The sequence below is a fragment of the Hippoglossus hippoglossus genome, chromosome 3, assembly GCF_009819705.1.
Source record: "Hippoglossus hippoglossus isolate fHipHip1 chromosome 3, fHipHip1.pri, whole genome shotgun sequence".
NCBI classification, from domain to species: domain Eukaryota; kingdom Metazoa; phylum Chordata; class Actinopteri; order Pleuronectiformes; family Pleuronectidae; genus Hippoglossus; species Hippoglossus hippoglossus.
The window spans coordinates 29,658,425-29,678,711 of NC_047153.1; the positions used below are offsets into that span (position 1 = coordinate 29,658,425).

General features: G+C 41.8%; 1 protein-coding gene across 4 annotated transcripts in view; it reads left to right on the forward strand.

The window, feature by feature from the left end:
* The first annotated feature begins 273 nt into the window (after positions 1–273).
* The window catches only part of adamts17 (ADAM metallopeptidase with thrombospondin type 1 motif, 17), a 108,667-nt gene continuing 88,653 nt past the window's right edge, over positions 274–20,287 (forward strand). For all 4 annotated transcript variants that reach the window (XR_004613492.1, XM_034581651.1, XM_034581652.1 and 1 more), the window contains exons 1-3: positions 274–454; positions 824–1,188; positions 15,092–15,263. Coding sequence is in view for 3 of the 4 variants with exons in the window: in XM_034581651.1 (XP_034437542.1) it covers positions 397–454; positions 824–1,188; positions 15,092–15,263 (595 nt within the window). In the remaining variant the exon portion in view is untranslated. The remainder of the gene's footprint in view (positions 455–823; positions 1,189–15,091; positions 15,264–20,287) is intronic.

Consider the following 20,287-nt stretch of genomic DNA (forward strand, 5'->3'; position numbering starts at 1 on the left):
ACGTTATTGAACCAAAATTGGCCCTCATAACTATAGATAGACATGCACACACACGTACACGCGCGCGCGCGCGCGCGTAAAAGCCAGTTCTCTGCCCTTTTTTTCCTTCAGTTAAAACCACGTGTAGGGTTTCAACCCCGGCAGTGACAGACAGCTTCACCGACCAATGAAAAGGCAGAGATTTCTCGGTCAGAGCGTAACGGGGCCAATGTGACACCATTAAAGGTCGGTCCACGCTGCGTGGGCGTGTCCTACACTCCAAAGTCACTCCAGCCTTAATTACTCCAACTTCTCCAACTTTGGAAGGATTGCGCGGAGCTGTGTGTGTCGAGGCTCCTGTCCCCGCACGACCACACCACACACCACTCCAGCTGTTTCAGCCTGCTGTGCTCCACCATGCGCGCCAGCCATGTCAGCCCTCTGCTCGTCTCTCTGCTGTGCATCGGACTCGCTGGTGAGTACTGACTGTGTGTGTCTGCTTCTCTTAGATATAGGTCAACCAGAGCCACCACTTTCCTCTGTTAAACAGCTGAATGTATGACTAAGACCAGCTCTATGAAGTCGACTGTGGTTCTTTGTTCGATTCACTCCTCAGACATCGACTTCATCGAGTGATCGCTGCAGTGTAATAACTTGCAGACTGTTCCTAATAGTTACAGGCTGCAGATCCTTGCAAACCGCTAGTGGAGCAGTTAAGTTGAACGTGGCTGCAGAAGTCACGGAGCATTAGCGCAGACAGTTCAGTCAGTTCACTGAGTCAGGGCAGGAGACTATTTTTTACCCATCGCGGCCGCTGTCTGATGGGAAGTGTCTCTCCCCACAGCCCAATCTGAGCTGGAGAAAGATGAGGTGGTTCCCAGGCTGCTGTCGGGCCAGGAGGGACACCTGTCCACCCACCACACCGCCCGCGCCCAGCGGCGCCGGGGTCAGCGCTCCCTGGACGCCCCGGGGGGAGGACACCCTGACCCGGACTACATCATCGTGACACTGCCCGCTTTTGGCAGGGACCTGCATTTGAATCTGACGCGGGACAGTACGTTTCTCTCGGGGGACTTCGTGGTGGAGGAGCGGCACAGGGACAAGAGCGCAGCGGTCAGAAGCTTGTCCATGAACCAGCTCTGCTTTTACTCTGGCTCCATCGTCAACCACACGGATTCCCTGGCATCTATAAGCACCTGTGGCGGTCTGGTAAATCCATCTTCATTTCTTCTTGCATTGTTGATAGCTTCCATGTCTTTTCATTTAAGAAGCTGAGCTCAAAACCTGTTCCATTTCACGCGCTGAGAAGGCATGTTGGATCCCAGCAGCTTGGTGTAGTGTCCATGCAGCCATCCTGATGAAGTACCTCGAAGCACGATTATTAGCTCCTGTCTCATATGTCATTGTAGTTAATCTCTTAAAACCAACAGACCTGCCAGTGGGTCGGTCGGTTCAAAGTCAGGCTGTCAAGCCAAAATCCTCAGAACTTGATTTCAAAAGCTTTTGGAGATCCTGTTTCCAAAGATAAATGTGTCTGGCTGCAATCTGGGGAAATGTGTTGAAAATGATGCACGCACATGCACAGTATTTTCCAGTCTGATGAAATGCAGAGGAATTAAAAACATAAAAACTTCTAGAGGAAACAAAAAGGAAACTAGGTTTGACGAACACTATTAGCTCAAGTTCCACTTCCTGACTTTTTGTGCAGTTCTCAACTGCATTTAACAGAAATGGCTGTAAGCGCTGGAAAAGGAGCTGAGATTTAAGAGTTCAGCATAAATTTGGCCAAACTACTATTTTCAAGGCAAAAAATAAACTTTTCAGTACTTTTATATACTTTTTATGTGACAGGGTTCTACAAAAGTCCCTTATGGTCATACAATTGTGTGAATTTCCCCTGCATGAGAAGTTCCACATAAGCTGAGGCATTTGATAATGCTCTTATGTAAAGTGAGTGTGGAGGTAGGGCTTCAGCCTGAGTGCTGGACTCTGCAGCAGAAACAGTGCTGAAGCCAGCTTCTGCTGCAGACTCTGCTCCTTTATTTCCTCTACAAATCCTCAGTGACTGTCTGAGCTCTCAGCTAACCTACAGTGAATGGACAAGATTATTGTCCTGCTGTGTACAGTGTGAGTCACTGGGTGGGTTTAGTAGAAAAGTTAAGCAGTTAAACCTGAAGTCTCTCACAACTTGTCCAGACTAGGCCCAGCCGGGTTTCATTTAAGGTCCTCAGTAAATTAGCTGTGTCCCAGTTTTAAAGTGTTAATTAATTCTCAGTTCCTTTATTACATATTGTATACTTACAATGAACGGCTCTGGCAGAAGTTATAGTAATGTGCTGTTGGCACATAATGGGAAATGATGCAGTGTCCACCATACTGCAGCTTTGAATCTTGCACTTTCAACATTGACATCTCAATGAAAGAGCAGATCCTGCTTTCTTCTGAGTGGTCTAATGAACCACCACACAACATAACTGTGTATTTCAATTTTTGTTAGGAATAGCACCTTTCTTTTGTCCAATATGGTATGTCAGTATCGTATATCTTGGACATAAGACAACAAATGTCATGTTTGAGTTAATTTAGAAAAGCTGTACCTCCATTACATAATTTGTCCACCAGAGAGCACTGACAAGTTTATTTTTGCTCTGTATAATGTCCCACTCACTAGATTTCTGGGTCCATACGTGTGGCGTTCAACATCGTACATCAGTATCAGCATCAAAAATATAGTACTGTTTCGGGCTGCATTACAACTAGTCAAAAAAGGAAAGCAGTCTCATGTTTAGACAAATCTAAACATTCATGACGTTTTAAAGACTGGTTCGTTGACACCACCTGTTGAGGCAGTGTTATTGTAAGTAACAAAATGATGGTGGAAAGTCAAATAAGACTTCAGTAGTAATAAAACAGCTTTGTAGTTATTGGATATTTAATAGTTAAACAGTGTTTTCAACTTTTTCTGTTGAACTGGGATGCTTGATCGTTTCATTAGACTGATTTGACTTAAATTGAATAAACCCAGTTTGTGACTGTTACAAGTGTAGGATTTGTCCAAACTGTCTCTGTGTGGACAGGTGAAGCTCTAAATCCACAGTTGAAGTCTTCCTGGAATTCAGTCAGAAACATGAAGGCTCTGTAGGCTGTCATGTGGGACTATTTAGAGGTCTTAGAAATGTTATTAGCGGCACAGAGTGTGCCAGATATCGGTTTGCCACTTCCAAGTTTCTGAGCTGGTAGCCACTCTGCCACGTGCACATGCTCGCTGTGTTTTTGATCTGAAGACTGACTCGGAGTGTGATCAGGCTGTCTGTATTTGTCTAGACACACACACACACACACACACACACACACACACACACACACACACACACACACACACACACACACACACACACACACACACACACACACACACATGCGCGCAGACAGAGGCACACATTGGTGTGTCAGGTTTGTGCACCGTGAGTAGCCGAGATGCCTTTAAGCTCAGAGTAAAGTTGTTATTGGCTGCCAGCCACAGCAGACTTTTTGACCTTTTTATTGCCATTTCGTTGAATTTTGTTCTCCAGACAGCTGCTGGATGTTATTATGATGGAAAAAAATGTTTTTGAATGTGATGTATGTTCATTGGAGCTAACTACGTCAGACCTGGTGACTCTTTAGGTGGGAAAAGAAAATCTCTCCCATACATAGATGCACCTCAACCCCAATGTATTATGGGTTGCCTGTGAGAAACCTATCGCCATATTGTCCAGGTTATATACGTAACTTTATCCAGTCACAGCCCCTGTCCTTACGCCTGTATATCAGTCAGCCAGGCATGCTCTGCAAACAGAAGCGCTGTCACTTTGTCCCAAAAAATCAGGTTTGAACCGATTTGAACTGGCACGTTCATTTTTTTAACTAATTCAAATACAATCAATATATTTTCCCCATCCCCCTGCTCTGCTGCATGTTAATCTCATTGTCTTTCTGGTTATGGCCTTTTTCAGAAATCTGGCAACAGTGCTGAGGATAAATGGGGTGAAGAGTATGTGCATTCAGATGAGGTTGTACAGTTGATGTTTCTCCACTTGTTTCTGGTGCCTCCGTTGCTTCCATTGCACAATAGCAGGTGTGTACTATTCTCAGTTGTGATATTGTTGTAGATTGAGGCAGCGCTGAATGCACCAGTCTGACTTTTCAGTCCCAACACTGATAGTGATACCTGAGCTTTGGGTATTAGCCAATACAGAGTTCTTATCATATACCAGTGCCAAATAAATGACCTGTATGTCACTGTGTTACTGTGTCAAAGAGACTACACTGTATTATGATTCTTAAGGACTTTAGGCTTCATCATTGCTCTTATAAAACAAAATGTAACTAATATATACATATGTTTTACAGTATGCTAATTCAGAATAGACCAGTGTTTAATGATCCACTGTCAGCTGCTTTTAGCAGCTTTTTTGTGATCATCTTGTTGGAGGAGCCACGACCTGCAACTTACACAGAGCTGTCTGACACTGGACAGTATGTTTCACTACATAATGTCTTAATCATCTTCTGATTTTATCGTGCTGCATAACTGAAGGATTTACTCCAAACTTGTTGGGATTATTTCTGGGGAGGGATGAGCTGGAGCTGATATAAATTCAAATGACTTAAAATTACAAATTGAAAACAAGTTAGATTTTTTTTTTTTAAGAGATCCCTCAAATATGTTAATTTTAAAGCGAATTTGCATTTACAAGGCTATTTATGCTGTCTCCAAATGCTTTGTAGTTTATCCCATTCTTCCTGGCATATCCTCTCAAGCTTCGCCAAGCTTCACCAGATTGTAAGGGAAGCGTCTGTGAACTGTAATCTTCAAGTCTCGGCACAGATGTTCTATTGGATTTATGTCTGTGCTCCGGCTGGGCTACTCAAGTGCAGGAAACGCACTGGAAAACACAGCAGTGTCATATTGGTTTGTCGAGTGTGGCAAACATTGCAGTGCTTCCAACAGCAGCCTACTTTCCTTACAGGTTAATGTCCACATTCCTGTGCTGAATGTATATACGCTTTGCCCTGCTCTGCTCGAGTGGTTTTATTATTGTGAAATATTCTACATACAACCTTATTGTCTTTTTCTAGATCAAAGTACAGCCAAACCACACTGTTTTTCCTACCCCTTTTCACCTCACTGGCTTACAGCAGCAAGAGGAAAGAAGGGCTGAAGCCCCTCCCTATGGTGGGCATAGGGAGGTCTAACATTTTAGATGGCTCTTAACAACACACATGTCAAGTGGGAAGCCAATAAGTTGAACGGTTCTGGAGATATGCAAGCCACAGACATGCACAGAATTTCCTCTGGAGTTTCTCTGCAGGGGCTTAATGTGTTAACGCAAATGTCTGAGTGATTGGCAGAGAGTCTGGAGGAGCCAATGAGAGACCACAATAGGAGATCCTCCGCTGGATCCACTGCAAGTGAGTTGGCGTGTTGATAATGTTTCTAACAAGCAACAGATGCAAAAAATGCAAAGTCAAATAACCCCAATAGAAAACAAAAAGCAAACTCCAGAGAAAGTCCAGACCCAATTCTCCGGAGTGCCTCCAGAGGTCATGTCTGAAAATGGCTAAACAGTCAGCTGTGGCTGAGGAGGTAACGCTGGTCGTAGTCCACTAACCTGAAGGTCGGTGGTTTGATTCCAGTCTGTTTTTGTGTGACCTATGACCTATAATTGACCTATGTTTATATTGCACTGACAACGACCTCTAATGGTCATGTAAATTGTGGCTGTAATCTATCGGAGGGCAAATCATTTTTGTGATAGGGAAATCGGATCAGAAATGGTCAATATGGGGGCAATATATAGAAACTCCAGAATCTTACATTTTTGATCCATAAAACCATGGTATGTTGGCTTTCAAGTACGGAAACACTGTTTTGCAGTCTGATCAAGAGTCAGAGGAGAAAATCTAGTGTACAGATTGGTCCAGCATGTTATTATGCTCACAAGCAGGGGGAAAATGTTAGCCTCTGTCAAAGGAGACAATAATTGGCATTTAAGAGTTTTAAGTTTTTAGGTTTATTTGTGGCAACTCTCCCTTAAATATCACAGCAGTTAAAGTAAAATTACAACTACAGTACTATTTTTTGCAACTGAAGTATTAATCAAGTGCAAGTCTCAAGACTCATCCCTGCTGCTCTGGTATCGTTTCACCCAGCGAGCTCATCACCTATCCACCCAAGGGATGATTCTCAATATTCAGGGAATGCTGGAACCTTGTAACCCAATGCTGAGGACAGGTGTCGAGGAAGCAGTTTCATATCCTTGATGTCATGTTGTAGCTGTGCATAGTTACTATCAATCTTTCCCCACTATACACTTCTATAAATAGTATCATGGCATCAGATAACCCTATCTCCAGCAGCACCAATTGAAGTTTGGCCTTATCCCACAGTTAAACACAAGCTGAGACAGACGTTTATTCATCTGTGTGGACAAAGGACATTAACGCAATAGAAATATTACAGCAGATAAGAAAGGGATTTCATCATATACACTAAGCAAAAATAAAAATACGCTGGTAAGGTCTTAAGGATTAGAAATCACACTGAAACTTTACAGAACATTTAGCATTCAGTGGACAAAACTATCCAGGAAGTTTTTGACAGTTGAACAACATAGGATCAGTGGTGCATTTTCATGACTCACTATCTGGTATGGAGCTTATACTGGTATGGTGACATGTGGTCAACAGGCCTTTGGATTGTTCTCAGTGTTGCTAAACTCTTGGAAACAAATTCCGAGACAGTTGATGGTGGAATGATGGATTTAATTCTGCAGACACTGCTCGGGCTGACAAGCCTGCAGGCAGCACGCAGACTGCAGGCTCCCACATGGCTAATGACATCTGAGACGTTTGACTTCTTGTATTGGCCTTTTATTGTGACCAGCCCACAAATGCTCTCTAACACTGATATAAGCATATCTGTCAACACATTTCCTTTGTGTTTAGAAAAATATATTTTATATGAACTCATAAAAGCAAAACCGATGTGTTCATATTTTTTGTTCAGTATGTAAAATTTTATAAACCGATAATGAACATAAAGTATGAGAAAGAGTGTTCATTTTCAATTGTATTATTTAGAGTCCCTCTTAGTCCTAATACTGTATAACATAGAGAACTGGTTTCTTACTTCTCACCGTAGCGCTGTAGATGAAATTGAACTCTTACAGCTGAGGCTCTTTCCAACCACAACTTGGGCTATTCTAGATTAGGGTTGAAATGGTCACTGGTTTCATGATGGTTAGTAGAACTTTTAAAAATGTTATTTACCATTTAAACAGCAGTTGATTGACATGGGGAGTTGGTTGACACTTTCCAGCGGCGGCCAAATTTTGCAAGTCTCCAAGGCACACAGACAGAGAAAAAAATGTGGATTTGTTATCTGTAGTATAAATATGGTGGAAGGACCAGTTGATAGTGACAGCCCTACAGATATAGAGCATGCCACCTAAGCAGAAAAAGTCTGAAGTGTGGGCATATTTTGGATTTTAGACAGCAAGTTGATGGAAGATGGTTACCTTGTCTGCAGGACATGCAGTGAGAAAAAAGTGCTGCTAAATGTGGCAACACTTGAGTTCTCCCGCTGTAACAGCTGGAAAGCTCATTCTTACAACAGCGTGATTAAACTTAGAACTATACGGATAATTTTGGTCACTACGACTGTGATATGAACTTCTCCAGCCAATGCCTATGATTAGTTTGATGTACTTATGTTTGTGGAACATTGGGAATGCTTTCATCTAGTCCTCCAGTCCACATCATGATGAAACATTTAGCCCTGGGACTCAGTGTCGCAACAGACTCAACTACTGCCCTATTTTACCATACTGCTCTTGTCAGGGTAGGCATGGTTATAATGGCTGTATTGTGACTCCTGCCTGTGCTTTGTGTTGTTTGCCTTTGTGTTAGCAGAGACCTCACAAATATGTGTTGGAAAGAGTGCCGAATGCACTTGACTTAACTTTGGAATACGAGCTAGACAGGATTTGTTTGCTATATGATGCCATGCATGCCATATATGATGATTGAAGTGTCTTGATTTCATGAACAATAGAGATTGTCTTGACGTCAGTATTCTCCATTAAAAGTGCCCGTTGGACATTTAATAGCTGAAGCTACCCTAACCCCCTTATTCCACACCTTTTATGAGGTATCTGTTGTTCACACAGTCTGTTGTCTGCTGCTTTGCTAGGTTTTTGGTATGATTACTATATTTGCTTGAACAAAAGTAGCCTATGTACTCAGCTAAATGCTAGAGTTATACGGTATAAAGCTGTGTATCTTCCAATCCTACAAATCTTAAAACAATTGAATGGATTTATTCATCAGAAATGCGAAATGTGCCAAGTTACATTGAAACCGATCCACTTTCTTACACTAACTTGACGTTTAAAATGCGTGCTCTGCTAGATATCAAATCAAGCGCTTCCTCAACTAACAGTCAGCCAACCACCAGCGGGAGAACGAGATGGGAGGTGTCATGCGCGCACCCTGCAGCGGCAGCCTCCAAAAAAGTTCTGTCTCTAGTCGACTCCGGTATTAGTAGAAGAGTAGAGAGACAGACAACAGAACAGAGAGCAGACGGTCACGGGTGTCGTGTGAAAGGTAAATCAAATGTCAGGAGCAGAAACTCGTCTGGAAGTTTTTTGGATTTAGGGCAAGTGATGTTAACCAAGAACAAATCATATGCACAGAGTGCGTTAGAGTTGTGTCTGCGCCGCATTGCAATACAACTAACTTGTTCAACCACCTGAAAAATCACCACAAACCACAGTACGACAAATGCATTAAGGCCAAAGCTAACGTTACCTCACTGAATCTCCGTCCATGATTTGTACATTAGCCAGAATGTAGCACAACAATGGAAGTGGAAGCAGTGTTCTTGTTCATTTAAACGTGAAAGTGCAATAAAAAGATGTTGTCCCTAAAATTAAGGAATAATCGTGATAAATAATCGTGATCTCAATATTGATCAAAATAATCGTGATTATGATTTTGGGCATAATCGTGCAGCCCTAGTTACAGCCTTATTCCAAAATGGATTAAATTCATTTTTTTCCTCAAAATTCTACACACAATAACCCATAATGACAAAGTGAAAAAAGTTTGTTTAAAATGTTTGCAAATTTATAAAAAATAAAGAACGGAAATATAACATGTACAATTATTCACACCCTTTGCTCAATACTTTCTTGAAGCACCTTTGGCAGCAATTACAGCCTCAAGTGTTTTTGAGTATGGTGCTACAAGCTTGGCACACCTATTTTTGGGCAGTTTCTCCCATTCTTCTTTGCAGGACCTCTCAAGCTCCATCAGGTTGGATGGGGAGCGTCGGTGCACAGCCATTTTCAGATCTCTCCAGCGATGTTCAATTGGGTTCAAGTCTGGGCTCTGGCTGGGCCACTCAAGGACATTCACAGAGTTGTCCCGAAGCCACTCCTTTGTTATCTTGGCTGTGTGCTTAGGGTCGTTGTCCTGTTGGAAGATGAACCTTCGCCCCAGTCTGAGGTCCAGAGCGCTCTGGAGCAGGTTTTCATCAAGGATGTCTCTGTACATTGCTGCATTCATCTTTCCCTCGATCCTGACTAGTCTCCCAGTTCCTGCCGCTGAAAAACATCCCCACAGCACGATGCTGCCACCACCATGCTTCACTGTAGGGATGGTATTGGCCAGGTGATGAGCGGTGCCTGGTTTCCTCCAGACATGACACTTGGCATTCAGGCCAAAGAGTTCAATCTTTGTTTCATCAGACCAGAGAATTTTGTTTCTCATGGTCTGAGAGTCCTTCAGGTGCCTTTTGGCAAACTCCAGGCGGGCTGTCATGTGCCTTTTACTGAGGAGTGGCTTCTGTCTGGCCACTCTACCATACAGGCCTGATTGGTGGAGTGCTGCAGAGATGGTTGTCCTTCTGGAAGGTTCTCCTCTCTTCACAGTGCAAAGCTGGAGCTCTGTCAGAGTGACCATCGGGTTCTTGGTCACCTTCCTGACTAAGGCCCTTCTCCCCCAATCGCTCAGTTTTCCATCCGGCCAGCTCTAGGAAGAGTCCTGGTGGTTCCAAACTTCTTCTATTGACGGATGATGGAGGCCACTGTGCTCATTGAGACCTTCAATGCTTCAGACATTTTTCTGTACCCTTCCCCAGATCTGTGCCTCGATACAATCCTGTCTCGGAGGTCTACAGACAATTCCTTGGACTTCATGGCTTGTGTGCTCTGACATGCACTGTCAACTGTGGGACCTTATATAGACAGTGTGTGCCTTTCCAAATCCTGTCCAATCAACTGAATTTACCACAGGTGGAGTCCAATCAAGTTGTAGAAACATCTCAAGGATGATCAGTGGATACAGGATGCACCTGAGCTAAATTTTGAGTGTCATGGCAAAGGCTGTGAATACTTATGTACATGTGATTTTTTCATTTTTTATTAAAAATAAATATAAAAATTCAAAAAGTATTTTTTCACGTTATCGTTATGGGGTATTGTGTGTAGAATTTTGAGGAAAAAAAATTATTCAATCCATTTTGGAATAAGGCTGTAACTGTACAAAATGTGGAAAAAGTGAAGCGCACATACTTTCCGGATGCACTGTAGTTTTGTACAATGGTCTAACATAGGAATGGGGGAGCAGAGAAGAGAAACAACAAGAGAGCGTGAGAAAAAAAACCCAAACCACGCTATCTCTCATAGCTCTCATCCACTGAATTCTATTCAGATTCAACAACTGTGTATGTATGTACACTGTAGGTACTGTTGTATTTGAGCACCGTCAGACTGGTTCTTATAATGACAGTGATACAGTGATAGGTGTAATAATGTGATATTAAAGCAGTAGGCCTAAAGCAGCACAACTAAGGGATGGCTCAGGTCTGACTTGATCCAGACTTAACTATAAGTCTAACCTTAAATATAGAGATGATGTCTTCCTCCTGAACCCAAACTGAGCTGGTTCCACAGGAGGGGAGCCTGGTAGCTGAAGACGCAGCCTCTATATTCTATTCTCAAGGAACTACAAGTGGGTCTGTGGGGATAATAAGGTACTATGAGCTCTGCAGGATATGACGGAGCTGAGTCATTAAGGGCTTTGTACATAAGGAGAAGGATTTAGAATTTTATTATGGATTTTACAGTGAGCCAATGCAGAGGAGCTAATATGGGAGAAATACAATTACATTTTTCTACTTCCTGACAGTACTGGTGTTGGACCGTTTTGGATCAACAAGAGGCTTTTCACAGACTTACTGGGACATCCTGTTAATATAGAATTAGTCTATGGAAAATAAATGACATGAAGCAGTTTTTATGGCTTTCTTTTGAGTCAGGATGTTTCTATTCATGTATTTCTAAAAATACATGCAATGCACTTTTTTTCACTTTAAAGCACCTGCACAAATAATGAGAGGAAAACCAACTATCAGGAAATGTTCACCAAACAGCAGAGAAATAAAGAAAAAATGCAGGAAAACAGAATGGACATGACAGTAAAATGACAGAGACAGATTAGAGCTATTATACATGAAAGTCTGACAGATCTAATGTACATTACAATAAAAGTAAGTGTGATCTGATTGATATGCCACCGATCGCTATCGACCGATATACCCTCTAATTAGTTTCATCTCTATAAACACTGATCAGAGGAGCCAATCAGATGATGCAAATCACACAGCTGTCACTCATGAAGTGTAACTCTCAACAGAGATGAGAAGGAATTGAGATGGCTCTCTCTAGGGCTGCACCTATCCATCATTTTTTATCAATTAATCTAACGGAATTTATTTCGATTAATCGATGAATCTAACAATACATTTTTCGATTAATCTAAAGATTAGTGGTCTGTCTGATCGGGTTGTATAATTTCCTCTACTGCGGGCCGCTGTGTGCGACTCCTGGGTGAGAGCCTGTCACAGCCCAGTAGGACGCACATTTCGCCTTTCTCTGGTATTAATGCCTTTCTTCATTATCTAGCTGTGATGTGAAAACATCAGATTTCCACACAGTCAGAGGAAGTTTAAAGTGTGTTCTGCTCATATAGTTCAGTTCTAAAATCCTGCACAGTGTCACTCCTGTCGCTGCTGGCTTGTTTCCACTGTTTTTCAAGTCACTTACCGGCCGCTTCACGTGAACGAGCTCTGATCTCACTGTGTGAGTCGCTCACGTTCATCATATGTAACGTGATTCGTTCAGTTCATCGTTCACAGCGCAGGTGAAACATGTGACACATACGTTGACACAATTAAAAAGGATTGTCCTGGCATCTATATTTAAACAGTGGCTACATACTATCACTTGAAACGAATATTACCCCATTCACCGTCTAGAAACAAACATTGTCAAACATGTCAGACTCCTGGGTTGTAAGGAGTGGTATGAGATACAGGGAGCACTAGTGAAGCTTTTCGACTCTTAGGTCTGTGAGACATTAGGATTGGGGCATGAAGAAGAGATTTCTCCTGATAGTGCTGAGTCACCAAAAGCATGCATTCTGGCTGCCACCCTCCACCACATTTTCTTTTGACCTACTTTTAAAGCTTCAGCTTACAACTGGAAATGGAATTGGAAAGTCACAGCAATGGGATGATCAATGTGATGACTTGTAGACATTGTGATTGTGTCAAACAGACCTGGAACCCAAAGTGCACAAAGTGTTTTGTTTGGTAGCACAAAGTCATCTGTTTCTATGCAACCTTTATTTATGAAGTTTGAGGTTTTAAATGCTGTTAACTTTTCTTTTTTTTTTACCCCTAACTGGATACAGATTGAATCACTGTTTAAAATTTATGTGAGTAAATGTTGCTCTGTGCTCACAGTAAAAAGGTCTTTGAGAAATGTTGATTGTAAACAGCTTTTTGTCCTGTGTTTTGTATCTGGGGCCAGTTAAAGGCTGTTGAAACCTCTGATTGCTGGTCTTGTTGGCTGTATGCAGCATGAGAAAATACCTGCAGAAACTGCTGAGGGTTAGTAAAAGTATTGCCCCCTCCTGTGCAGTCTTTCAGGCCCAAAAAATATTATCTGTATTTTGATTTACAGTTAATATCCTCTATTATGCTATAAGGCAGAAAAACATTTAGCAAATATTATGTCTTAATATATGTAATTATTTAAGTGTTTATTGTTTTGAATATATAGTTAGAAATTACAAACAAGCATCTTTCCTCTCTTTTAGAGAGTAAGAGTAAGATTGAAAATGGTCTCTTGTCCTGTCCTAGCTTAACATGAAGACTGAAGACTTTATCATATTCTGGTGTTGTGCATGCAGGCTCATTATCCAACTGTCACAACTTTGAACCATTCTTAATGTCATTAGTAACATCCAGGCTTCTCCAGCTATGATAAATCAAATGCCTGCTGTGAAAAGGGTGTATTTATACGTATCGCATTTATATAAACCAGGCAAATAACAGAAATGTAAAAATTACAGTTTGTGGTTTTTAAAATTATTTGGCAAACAAGAGTTTATTCATTCACCCAAGAACTCTAGCTATAACACAGGCTGCCACATACAGTGAGCACAGGTTTTGGTCTCTCTGCAGATGTGTTGGTGCCAAACCTGGAAGCCTCACATTGATGACACAGCTATAGGAGTTGTGCAGGGTCTTTCAAATATAATGTCCAATCAATGTCAATGTCAATTTATTAGTTGTTGACCAATGTGAGTTTCTCAATGGCCAATGCTGAGCATGATGAACAATGGCTGATTGACCATTAAAAGTAACTAACTAACAAAGAAAACTAAATAATTATTCACTTGAAAAATACTTGCAAACTAAAAAAGTGTGCTTTGTGTTTTCTAGTTGATCTTCTCTCTGCAGTCTGTACTTCTATTGACAAATAACAAAATAAAACGTATAAGTAAAGAAAACATTAACTTGACTGAAAAAAATCATATTTTTTCTTATCTGCCTTCACTTTGGATAGATCTCTCTCGATGCCTCCAGTTATGCTAAGCTAGGCTAACCACATACCAAATAAATCTCTAAACGTATACCTCTAGTAAAGGAATGTACAAACCATGTCTTTTTTGTTCTTTTACTATTATTTTGGTATGATAAGCATTTTCGTCATTGACTTACTCATGACACACTCAGTATTTTTCTCTGTGTGTACATTACATACGTTTTACTGGAAGAAACCCCTGTGTTTGTTTGAAGTATTACAGCCATCCACATTCGGTCATAGTGAAGGCCTTTCAGGATATTTGTTGCTCTGTAAATACCCAAAATCACTTTGTCAAACCATCACTGCTTATGTTGATATTTTCATGCCCTTGGGTCATCGTGATTGGCACCAACATAAGGCGATAAGATATTTCCATGGGAACCATTATTAGTCCCTGATAACAGTAGGGATCTGTAGAGTGTTATGGAGAGAATTCACAGGTTTGTGACACAGCAAAGCTATGAATCTTGAGCATGTGTATTTCATTGACTGCTGTGACTTTGTACAACATGGTGCTGCTAAGTGTAAACTGCCATTCAACTATGTCTTGAGTTGTTCAACTGTGACGCTGTGACGCTAACCTCACAGTTGATGTTGGGTTTCATCCAAAACCATTTCACCCGTGTGCCAGAAGATTTTTCCAGGAAACGACTTAACAGACTCTCTTACTATGTGAGCTAAATTGAACTATGTTTTGAGGAATTTGTGTTCATGCATTGTACATGCATCACACTACACAACATAAATGGCAGTAATATGATAAAGATTTTTAACAAAATTTGATGTAACAGCTTTAAAGACTTCTCATAAAAAAAGTTCTATAGTATATTAATAACCAACCATGGTACTCTCAAATTTAGTATTTATTGTATTCAATAAAACTATGAAATTGAGATAAAAAACATTGAACTAGCTATCGGCAGAATCTCTATTGTATTAAATAATTTGGTTATCATGAGAACGAAAACATTAGCTATAACAAGATAATGTCTGTAACTTTTATCACGTTTTATTTGCTGTTGACATTTAAACACATTACTTTAACTATATACAAATTTAACCTGTCTACTCCAAAACTCTATGTCTACAGTCTTTTCTTAATCTTCTGCACGTTTTTGTTTCTTGCACAGACTGGGCTTGTCCAGATAGGGAAGGACCGCCTGTTCATCCAGCCGGTGGGTAAAAACGACCCATCACAGTCGTTCTCTGGACTTAAACACCAACTGCTGCGATACCGACGCTCTGCGAAGAGGGTCTCTGCTCCAGATGCTGACCACGCCAAATTCTGTGGGACGAAACAAGGTGAGTGACATAGAGAGCAGGACTGGATGGTTCAGGATGTGGGAATATGGTCACACTGATATTTTATGTTTTATAAGGCAAGCCACCACCATTTATGTTGGATGTGATGTGATCTTTTCCATAGCATAAAGAACGATTTGTTAAGTTTAAAATGAGCTTTGTTATGAAACTATCCATACAGGTTGTATATGTGGATGGTGCTAAAGGACTTGCTTGAGGGAAAAAAAAAACTTACAGAATCTGGTAGTGTTAGCCTGGGTGGGAAGAGTCTGCAAGTTGCATGGCAGATGCAATATTTTTGGGGGATGGGAGAGAGCCCTAGATTATGCTCTCAGGTGTCTTCACTATCCATTGCAGGGATTTGCGTTTCAAAAACAGACAGTGGTGCAGCCAAAGTGGATGCTCATTATTGTACCACTGTAGAAAGTGGTGAGGATGAAAGTGAAGAGGCCCGTACTCCTCAGCCTTTGCTGGAAGTGTAGACACTACTTAGCTGTTGTGGGGATAGCAGTGGTGTTGTGTCAAATCCGTGGAACCTGATGCTGCCAATGTGTGTCCCCTGCAAAGCTGTTGATCCTCAAACGAGTGTGTATCGGGTGCTCTTCTGAGGTCAGCACCCATCTCTTTTGTTCTTTTTAACAGTCAGAGACGGATTGTTTTTTTAACACCAGTCCGAACCTCTTTTATTGCTGACAAACCCAACCACCACAGTGTTATCTGCAAACTAAAGTCTGTAACCTGTCAGTCAGAAAGTCTATGATCTAGTTGTATAGCAAGGTGTTCATTTATAGCAGACTATAGAACAGTTCTAAAGAACTATTATGTTGAAAGCTGAAGTTAAGATTATGAAAAGCATTAAGACATTGTTGTCCACTGGTAAGATAGTCAGGTGGAGGGCAGTGTAGTGTTGCATGGTATAGAGATACTACAAAGGTTTCACGATACCCAGCCGCTAAAAACATTATGATACCTAATTCCATGAGTATCTTTACTTTATAAATGATGACCCTGGGCAGTCGCGGTTGTCAGTTGTTCACACCAGCTGCGGTTCAGCCTCGGTTCTGCAGCAGAGCTGCTACCGCCAGCGCTATGTTTTTACATACACTGAAAATAGCTGTGTGTGTGTGTGTGTGTGTGTGTGTGTGTGTGTGTGTGTGTGTGTGTGTGTGTGTGTGTGTGTGTGTGTGTGTGTGTGTGTGTGTGTGTGTGTGTGTGTGTGTGTGTGTGTGTGTGTGTGTGTGTGTGTGTGTGTGTGTGGGAGAGAGACTACTGTTCATCACCTGAAGTTCTATACGTTAACTTTTAATATAACTACAGCCTTTCTAAGGTTTCTGGTATAACTACTGTATTTCCTTGTATAGAAGTATTCCTATACATTCAAATAAATACCAATACAAACCAGTATGAAGCCATGCATCTCCTGCTCTTGCAAGTACCTCACAATAAAAAACATTTTAAAACAAATGAATTGATTCAGCCAACAGAAACCCTAGAGAGCTTTTATTTTCAAATGGGTAGTCTTCAGGTAGTGTAGCAAACATTAATGTTCCTGACATATTGTCAGATAAACATTAAAACTGGGCTGCAAGATAATTTTCTCTGGGTGTTCAGCTGTGAACCGCGAGACCCCGAATCTCTAGAAGAGCAGCGTGGCTGAACTGCTGAATATTTGCTGTTTGTGCAACGCTTTGCTTCCACTCTCTCTCATTGCAGCAACTGTCACATGTACATGTAGTGTACATCACAAGTACATCATACCCACACCCATGACCTCAAATATAAGTCAAACGTGTTATTTATTATGTGACAAGCGAACATTTTTCACCATCGGAGCTAGCTTACCAATGTGGATAATATGCAAGTATGCAGATCAACAACATCAGTTATGATCAATTTAGTCAGTATTGGTAATGGTAATCATCATGGCATGTACATTTCTGTCAATAATTATTTCTATTACTAGATTGCGCTCCATAGAGCACATGCCAAGGAGGTGTATTGATAAACCTGTTTTAATAGGTAGCCTAAAATTTTGGTTGTAAATAGAAAGTTGAAATAACTATCAGAGAAATCACAAACTCAAGTAGGTGGGACATAAGGTTACTGTATAGCAAAAGCTTTATTAATATGCTATGTTATCAAAGTTAACAAGTTATGACATTGATCTTTACAATAATCCAATTTATTTATAGCCTTATGCTATAAAACGAAGGCTACCTATCCATTGTCAAATTTGTTTTCTACTGATCACCCAGAAAAACGCCATTATTGCATCTGTGAACAGCTGCAATTCTTTTGCAACTCAGTTTCACTTTTCCTATATCATGATTCCATTTTAAGAAAAAAAACTGTTTCTTGTTTGCTACCGTCCTTCATACACTGACAAAAATTAGAGATATGGCTTCATGCATTCGGGTCACATTACAGAGGATGGGATTTGTGTAATTTTTCAGAATCTGGGGAATGCTACTTACACTCGCCCCAATAACCCTGAAACATCTTCCAAATCCCTCTACAGTGATGTGCTCGCAGTGAGCTGTGTGAATGAACTACTGTCTGCCTCTCCACCCTCCAAGCTGAAATGGGCCAGTCAAACATCCCAGGGTAGCAATGCTAATAAATCACAGGTTTCAGAGCAGCATTTACTGGGATCTGCCATACTTTGATGTTCATTCAGCCTCAGTGTGTTGCAAGAGAGGCTGTGTGGAATGCAGATGTTTCCTTATTCAATGTGCATCTCTTTTCTGCAAAGTTCTTGTTGGAACCTGCTGAGCCTCTCGCTGTTAACACTATCAAACACAGAGCAATCCCCACCCTCTGCTTTTTTATATTATTAATGTGCATATTTTCCTAACACTCTCTTTGCCAAGATTATCAATTTTTGTAGTGAGAGTTTTTTCAAATCATGGTCTCCTGATTTTTGAATGATGGCAGCTTTTTTAGTGTGGAGAACACCTGAACACAGGATCCAGTCAAAAGCACTAATGACCAGCTTGGAAAGTCATGGAAAAGTTTAATTAGTTGCAGACTGGATTTATAGTTATCCAAACACTTCTCTGAGCACAGCACTGTTCTGGAGGCAGAATCACTGAGTGAAGCCTCACATCAGCCAGAAACATGAATTCAATGTCTGCTGCATGACTGCTTGCTTTAGTTCAGTAGATATGTTTGAGTTTTACAAACTCCTTTTTAAGGCAGAGCCACATTAGAGGCAGATATGTTTGTGTTGATCTGTATGTGACTATCCATATCTGGACCTCAGTCAGCTATATACAGCTTTGGAAAAAATTAAGAGACCACTCCAAATTTTTCTTAAATCAGCATCTCTACGTGTATGGCAGCCATTCCATTCCAGTGTCTGTTCCAATACAGGCAGACCTGATTCTACTTAATGAGGTACTGATTAGGTGATCACCTGAACCAAATCTTATTCAATGAAGAAAAGTAATGAAAAACCAGTGCTGTGGTCATCACTATCCTCTTGCAATAGGACCAGCTGGATGGCAGAAACAGTGCTAGTAGTACCTCAAAAGTAATTGGAATAAAAAAAGTGACTATTAACCATGCCAAAAGAGTTAAAAAGAAAAGTGTTGAGTGAGGAAAAGAAGGGTTCAATTCTGGTTTTACTGGCAGAGGGATACAGTGAGCGTCAGGTTGCTTCCATCCTTAAAATTTCAAAGATGGCGGTTCATAAGAACAAGGTCAAGCTGCAGACATTAGGGACAACAAAGCTACAGGCCGGCAGAGGACGAAAACGACTCTCCACTCACCGGGATGACCGCCAACTCATTCGAATGTCACTCAACAACCGTAGGATGACATCAAGTGACCTCCAAATAGAATGGCAAACGGAAGCTGGGGTGAAGTGCACGCCGAGGACGGTTAGAAACAGGCTCCTAGGGGCAGGGCTGAAGTCGTGCAAAGCTAGAAAAAAGCCCTTCATCAACGAGAAGCAAAGAAGAGCCAGGCTGAGGTTTGCAAAAGACCATAAGGATTGGACCATAGAGGACTGGAGTAAGGTCATCTTCTCTGATGAGTCCAGTTTTCAGCTTGCTGGACAGGACCAGCATTCGCAGACGTCAGAGCCGACGTAGCCGGAACCGGAGCTGCGCCCTCTACCAGCCTCAGCGCTGCGCGAGGGGGCTGAATCGGTGACACGCCCGCCGTCGGCTTCTCTAGAGCAGTGCGGGGACGTGGAATCGGAGTGGTGCAAGGACGCGAAATCGTGGCCGCGCTCACCGCCTCTTTCAGCACGGTGCAGCAATTGATAGCAGGAGCAGAACCCGGCCGGGCCAGCAAACGCTCCATCACCGTCGTCTTCCTCTCCACCTGCCTCCGGAGCGCCTTCAGCCCCTGTATGCTCTCCGCTATCTGCTCCCGGTAAGCGGCCACGAGGTCCTCCGCCATCCTTAATAGCTCCATCTCCGCCACTCGGCCCGCGTTTCTGGCTGCGTGGAGCCCCAAGTTGGGCGCCAGTGTGACAGTTGATCATGCCACGGGGCTCTCCCACACACAGCCAGAGACAAGGGTGTTGCTTTCCAGCATGTTTTATTAAATCAAACCACACACGTGAAGAAACACAAATAGACTGATCCAAAGGGACTAGCTTTGCAGCTCATGGGCTCCGAGTCTCCGAGTGTTCTTCTGTCTTAGTGTTCCGAGAGTGTTCTCGGTCCTGAGAGTGTGTGTCCCAAGGCAGCGCCGCTGCTGCCTTTTAAACCTGAGGATCAATCAGCTAACAGCTCTCCCCTGAGCTGCTTGATTATCCGGTGTAGATGAAGGTGCTCTCCCAGCTACCTCCACAAGTTGTAATTTAGCAATCTTTCATATGATCTTTCAAACTAATTAAATGGCTCATATAACTAGAGAATTGATACAGTAAAAACAGCAAAAGCGTTGACACAAATTCACTGTTTTCCTATAATCTCCAAACTCAAGATCAGATCATGTCTAAAGGGTGACTTTTTCTTCTCGTTATCCAATCAAGTATTGGTTGTGGTTCCAAATGTGGACTGAAAGCATTC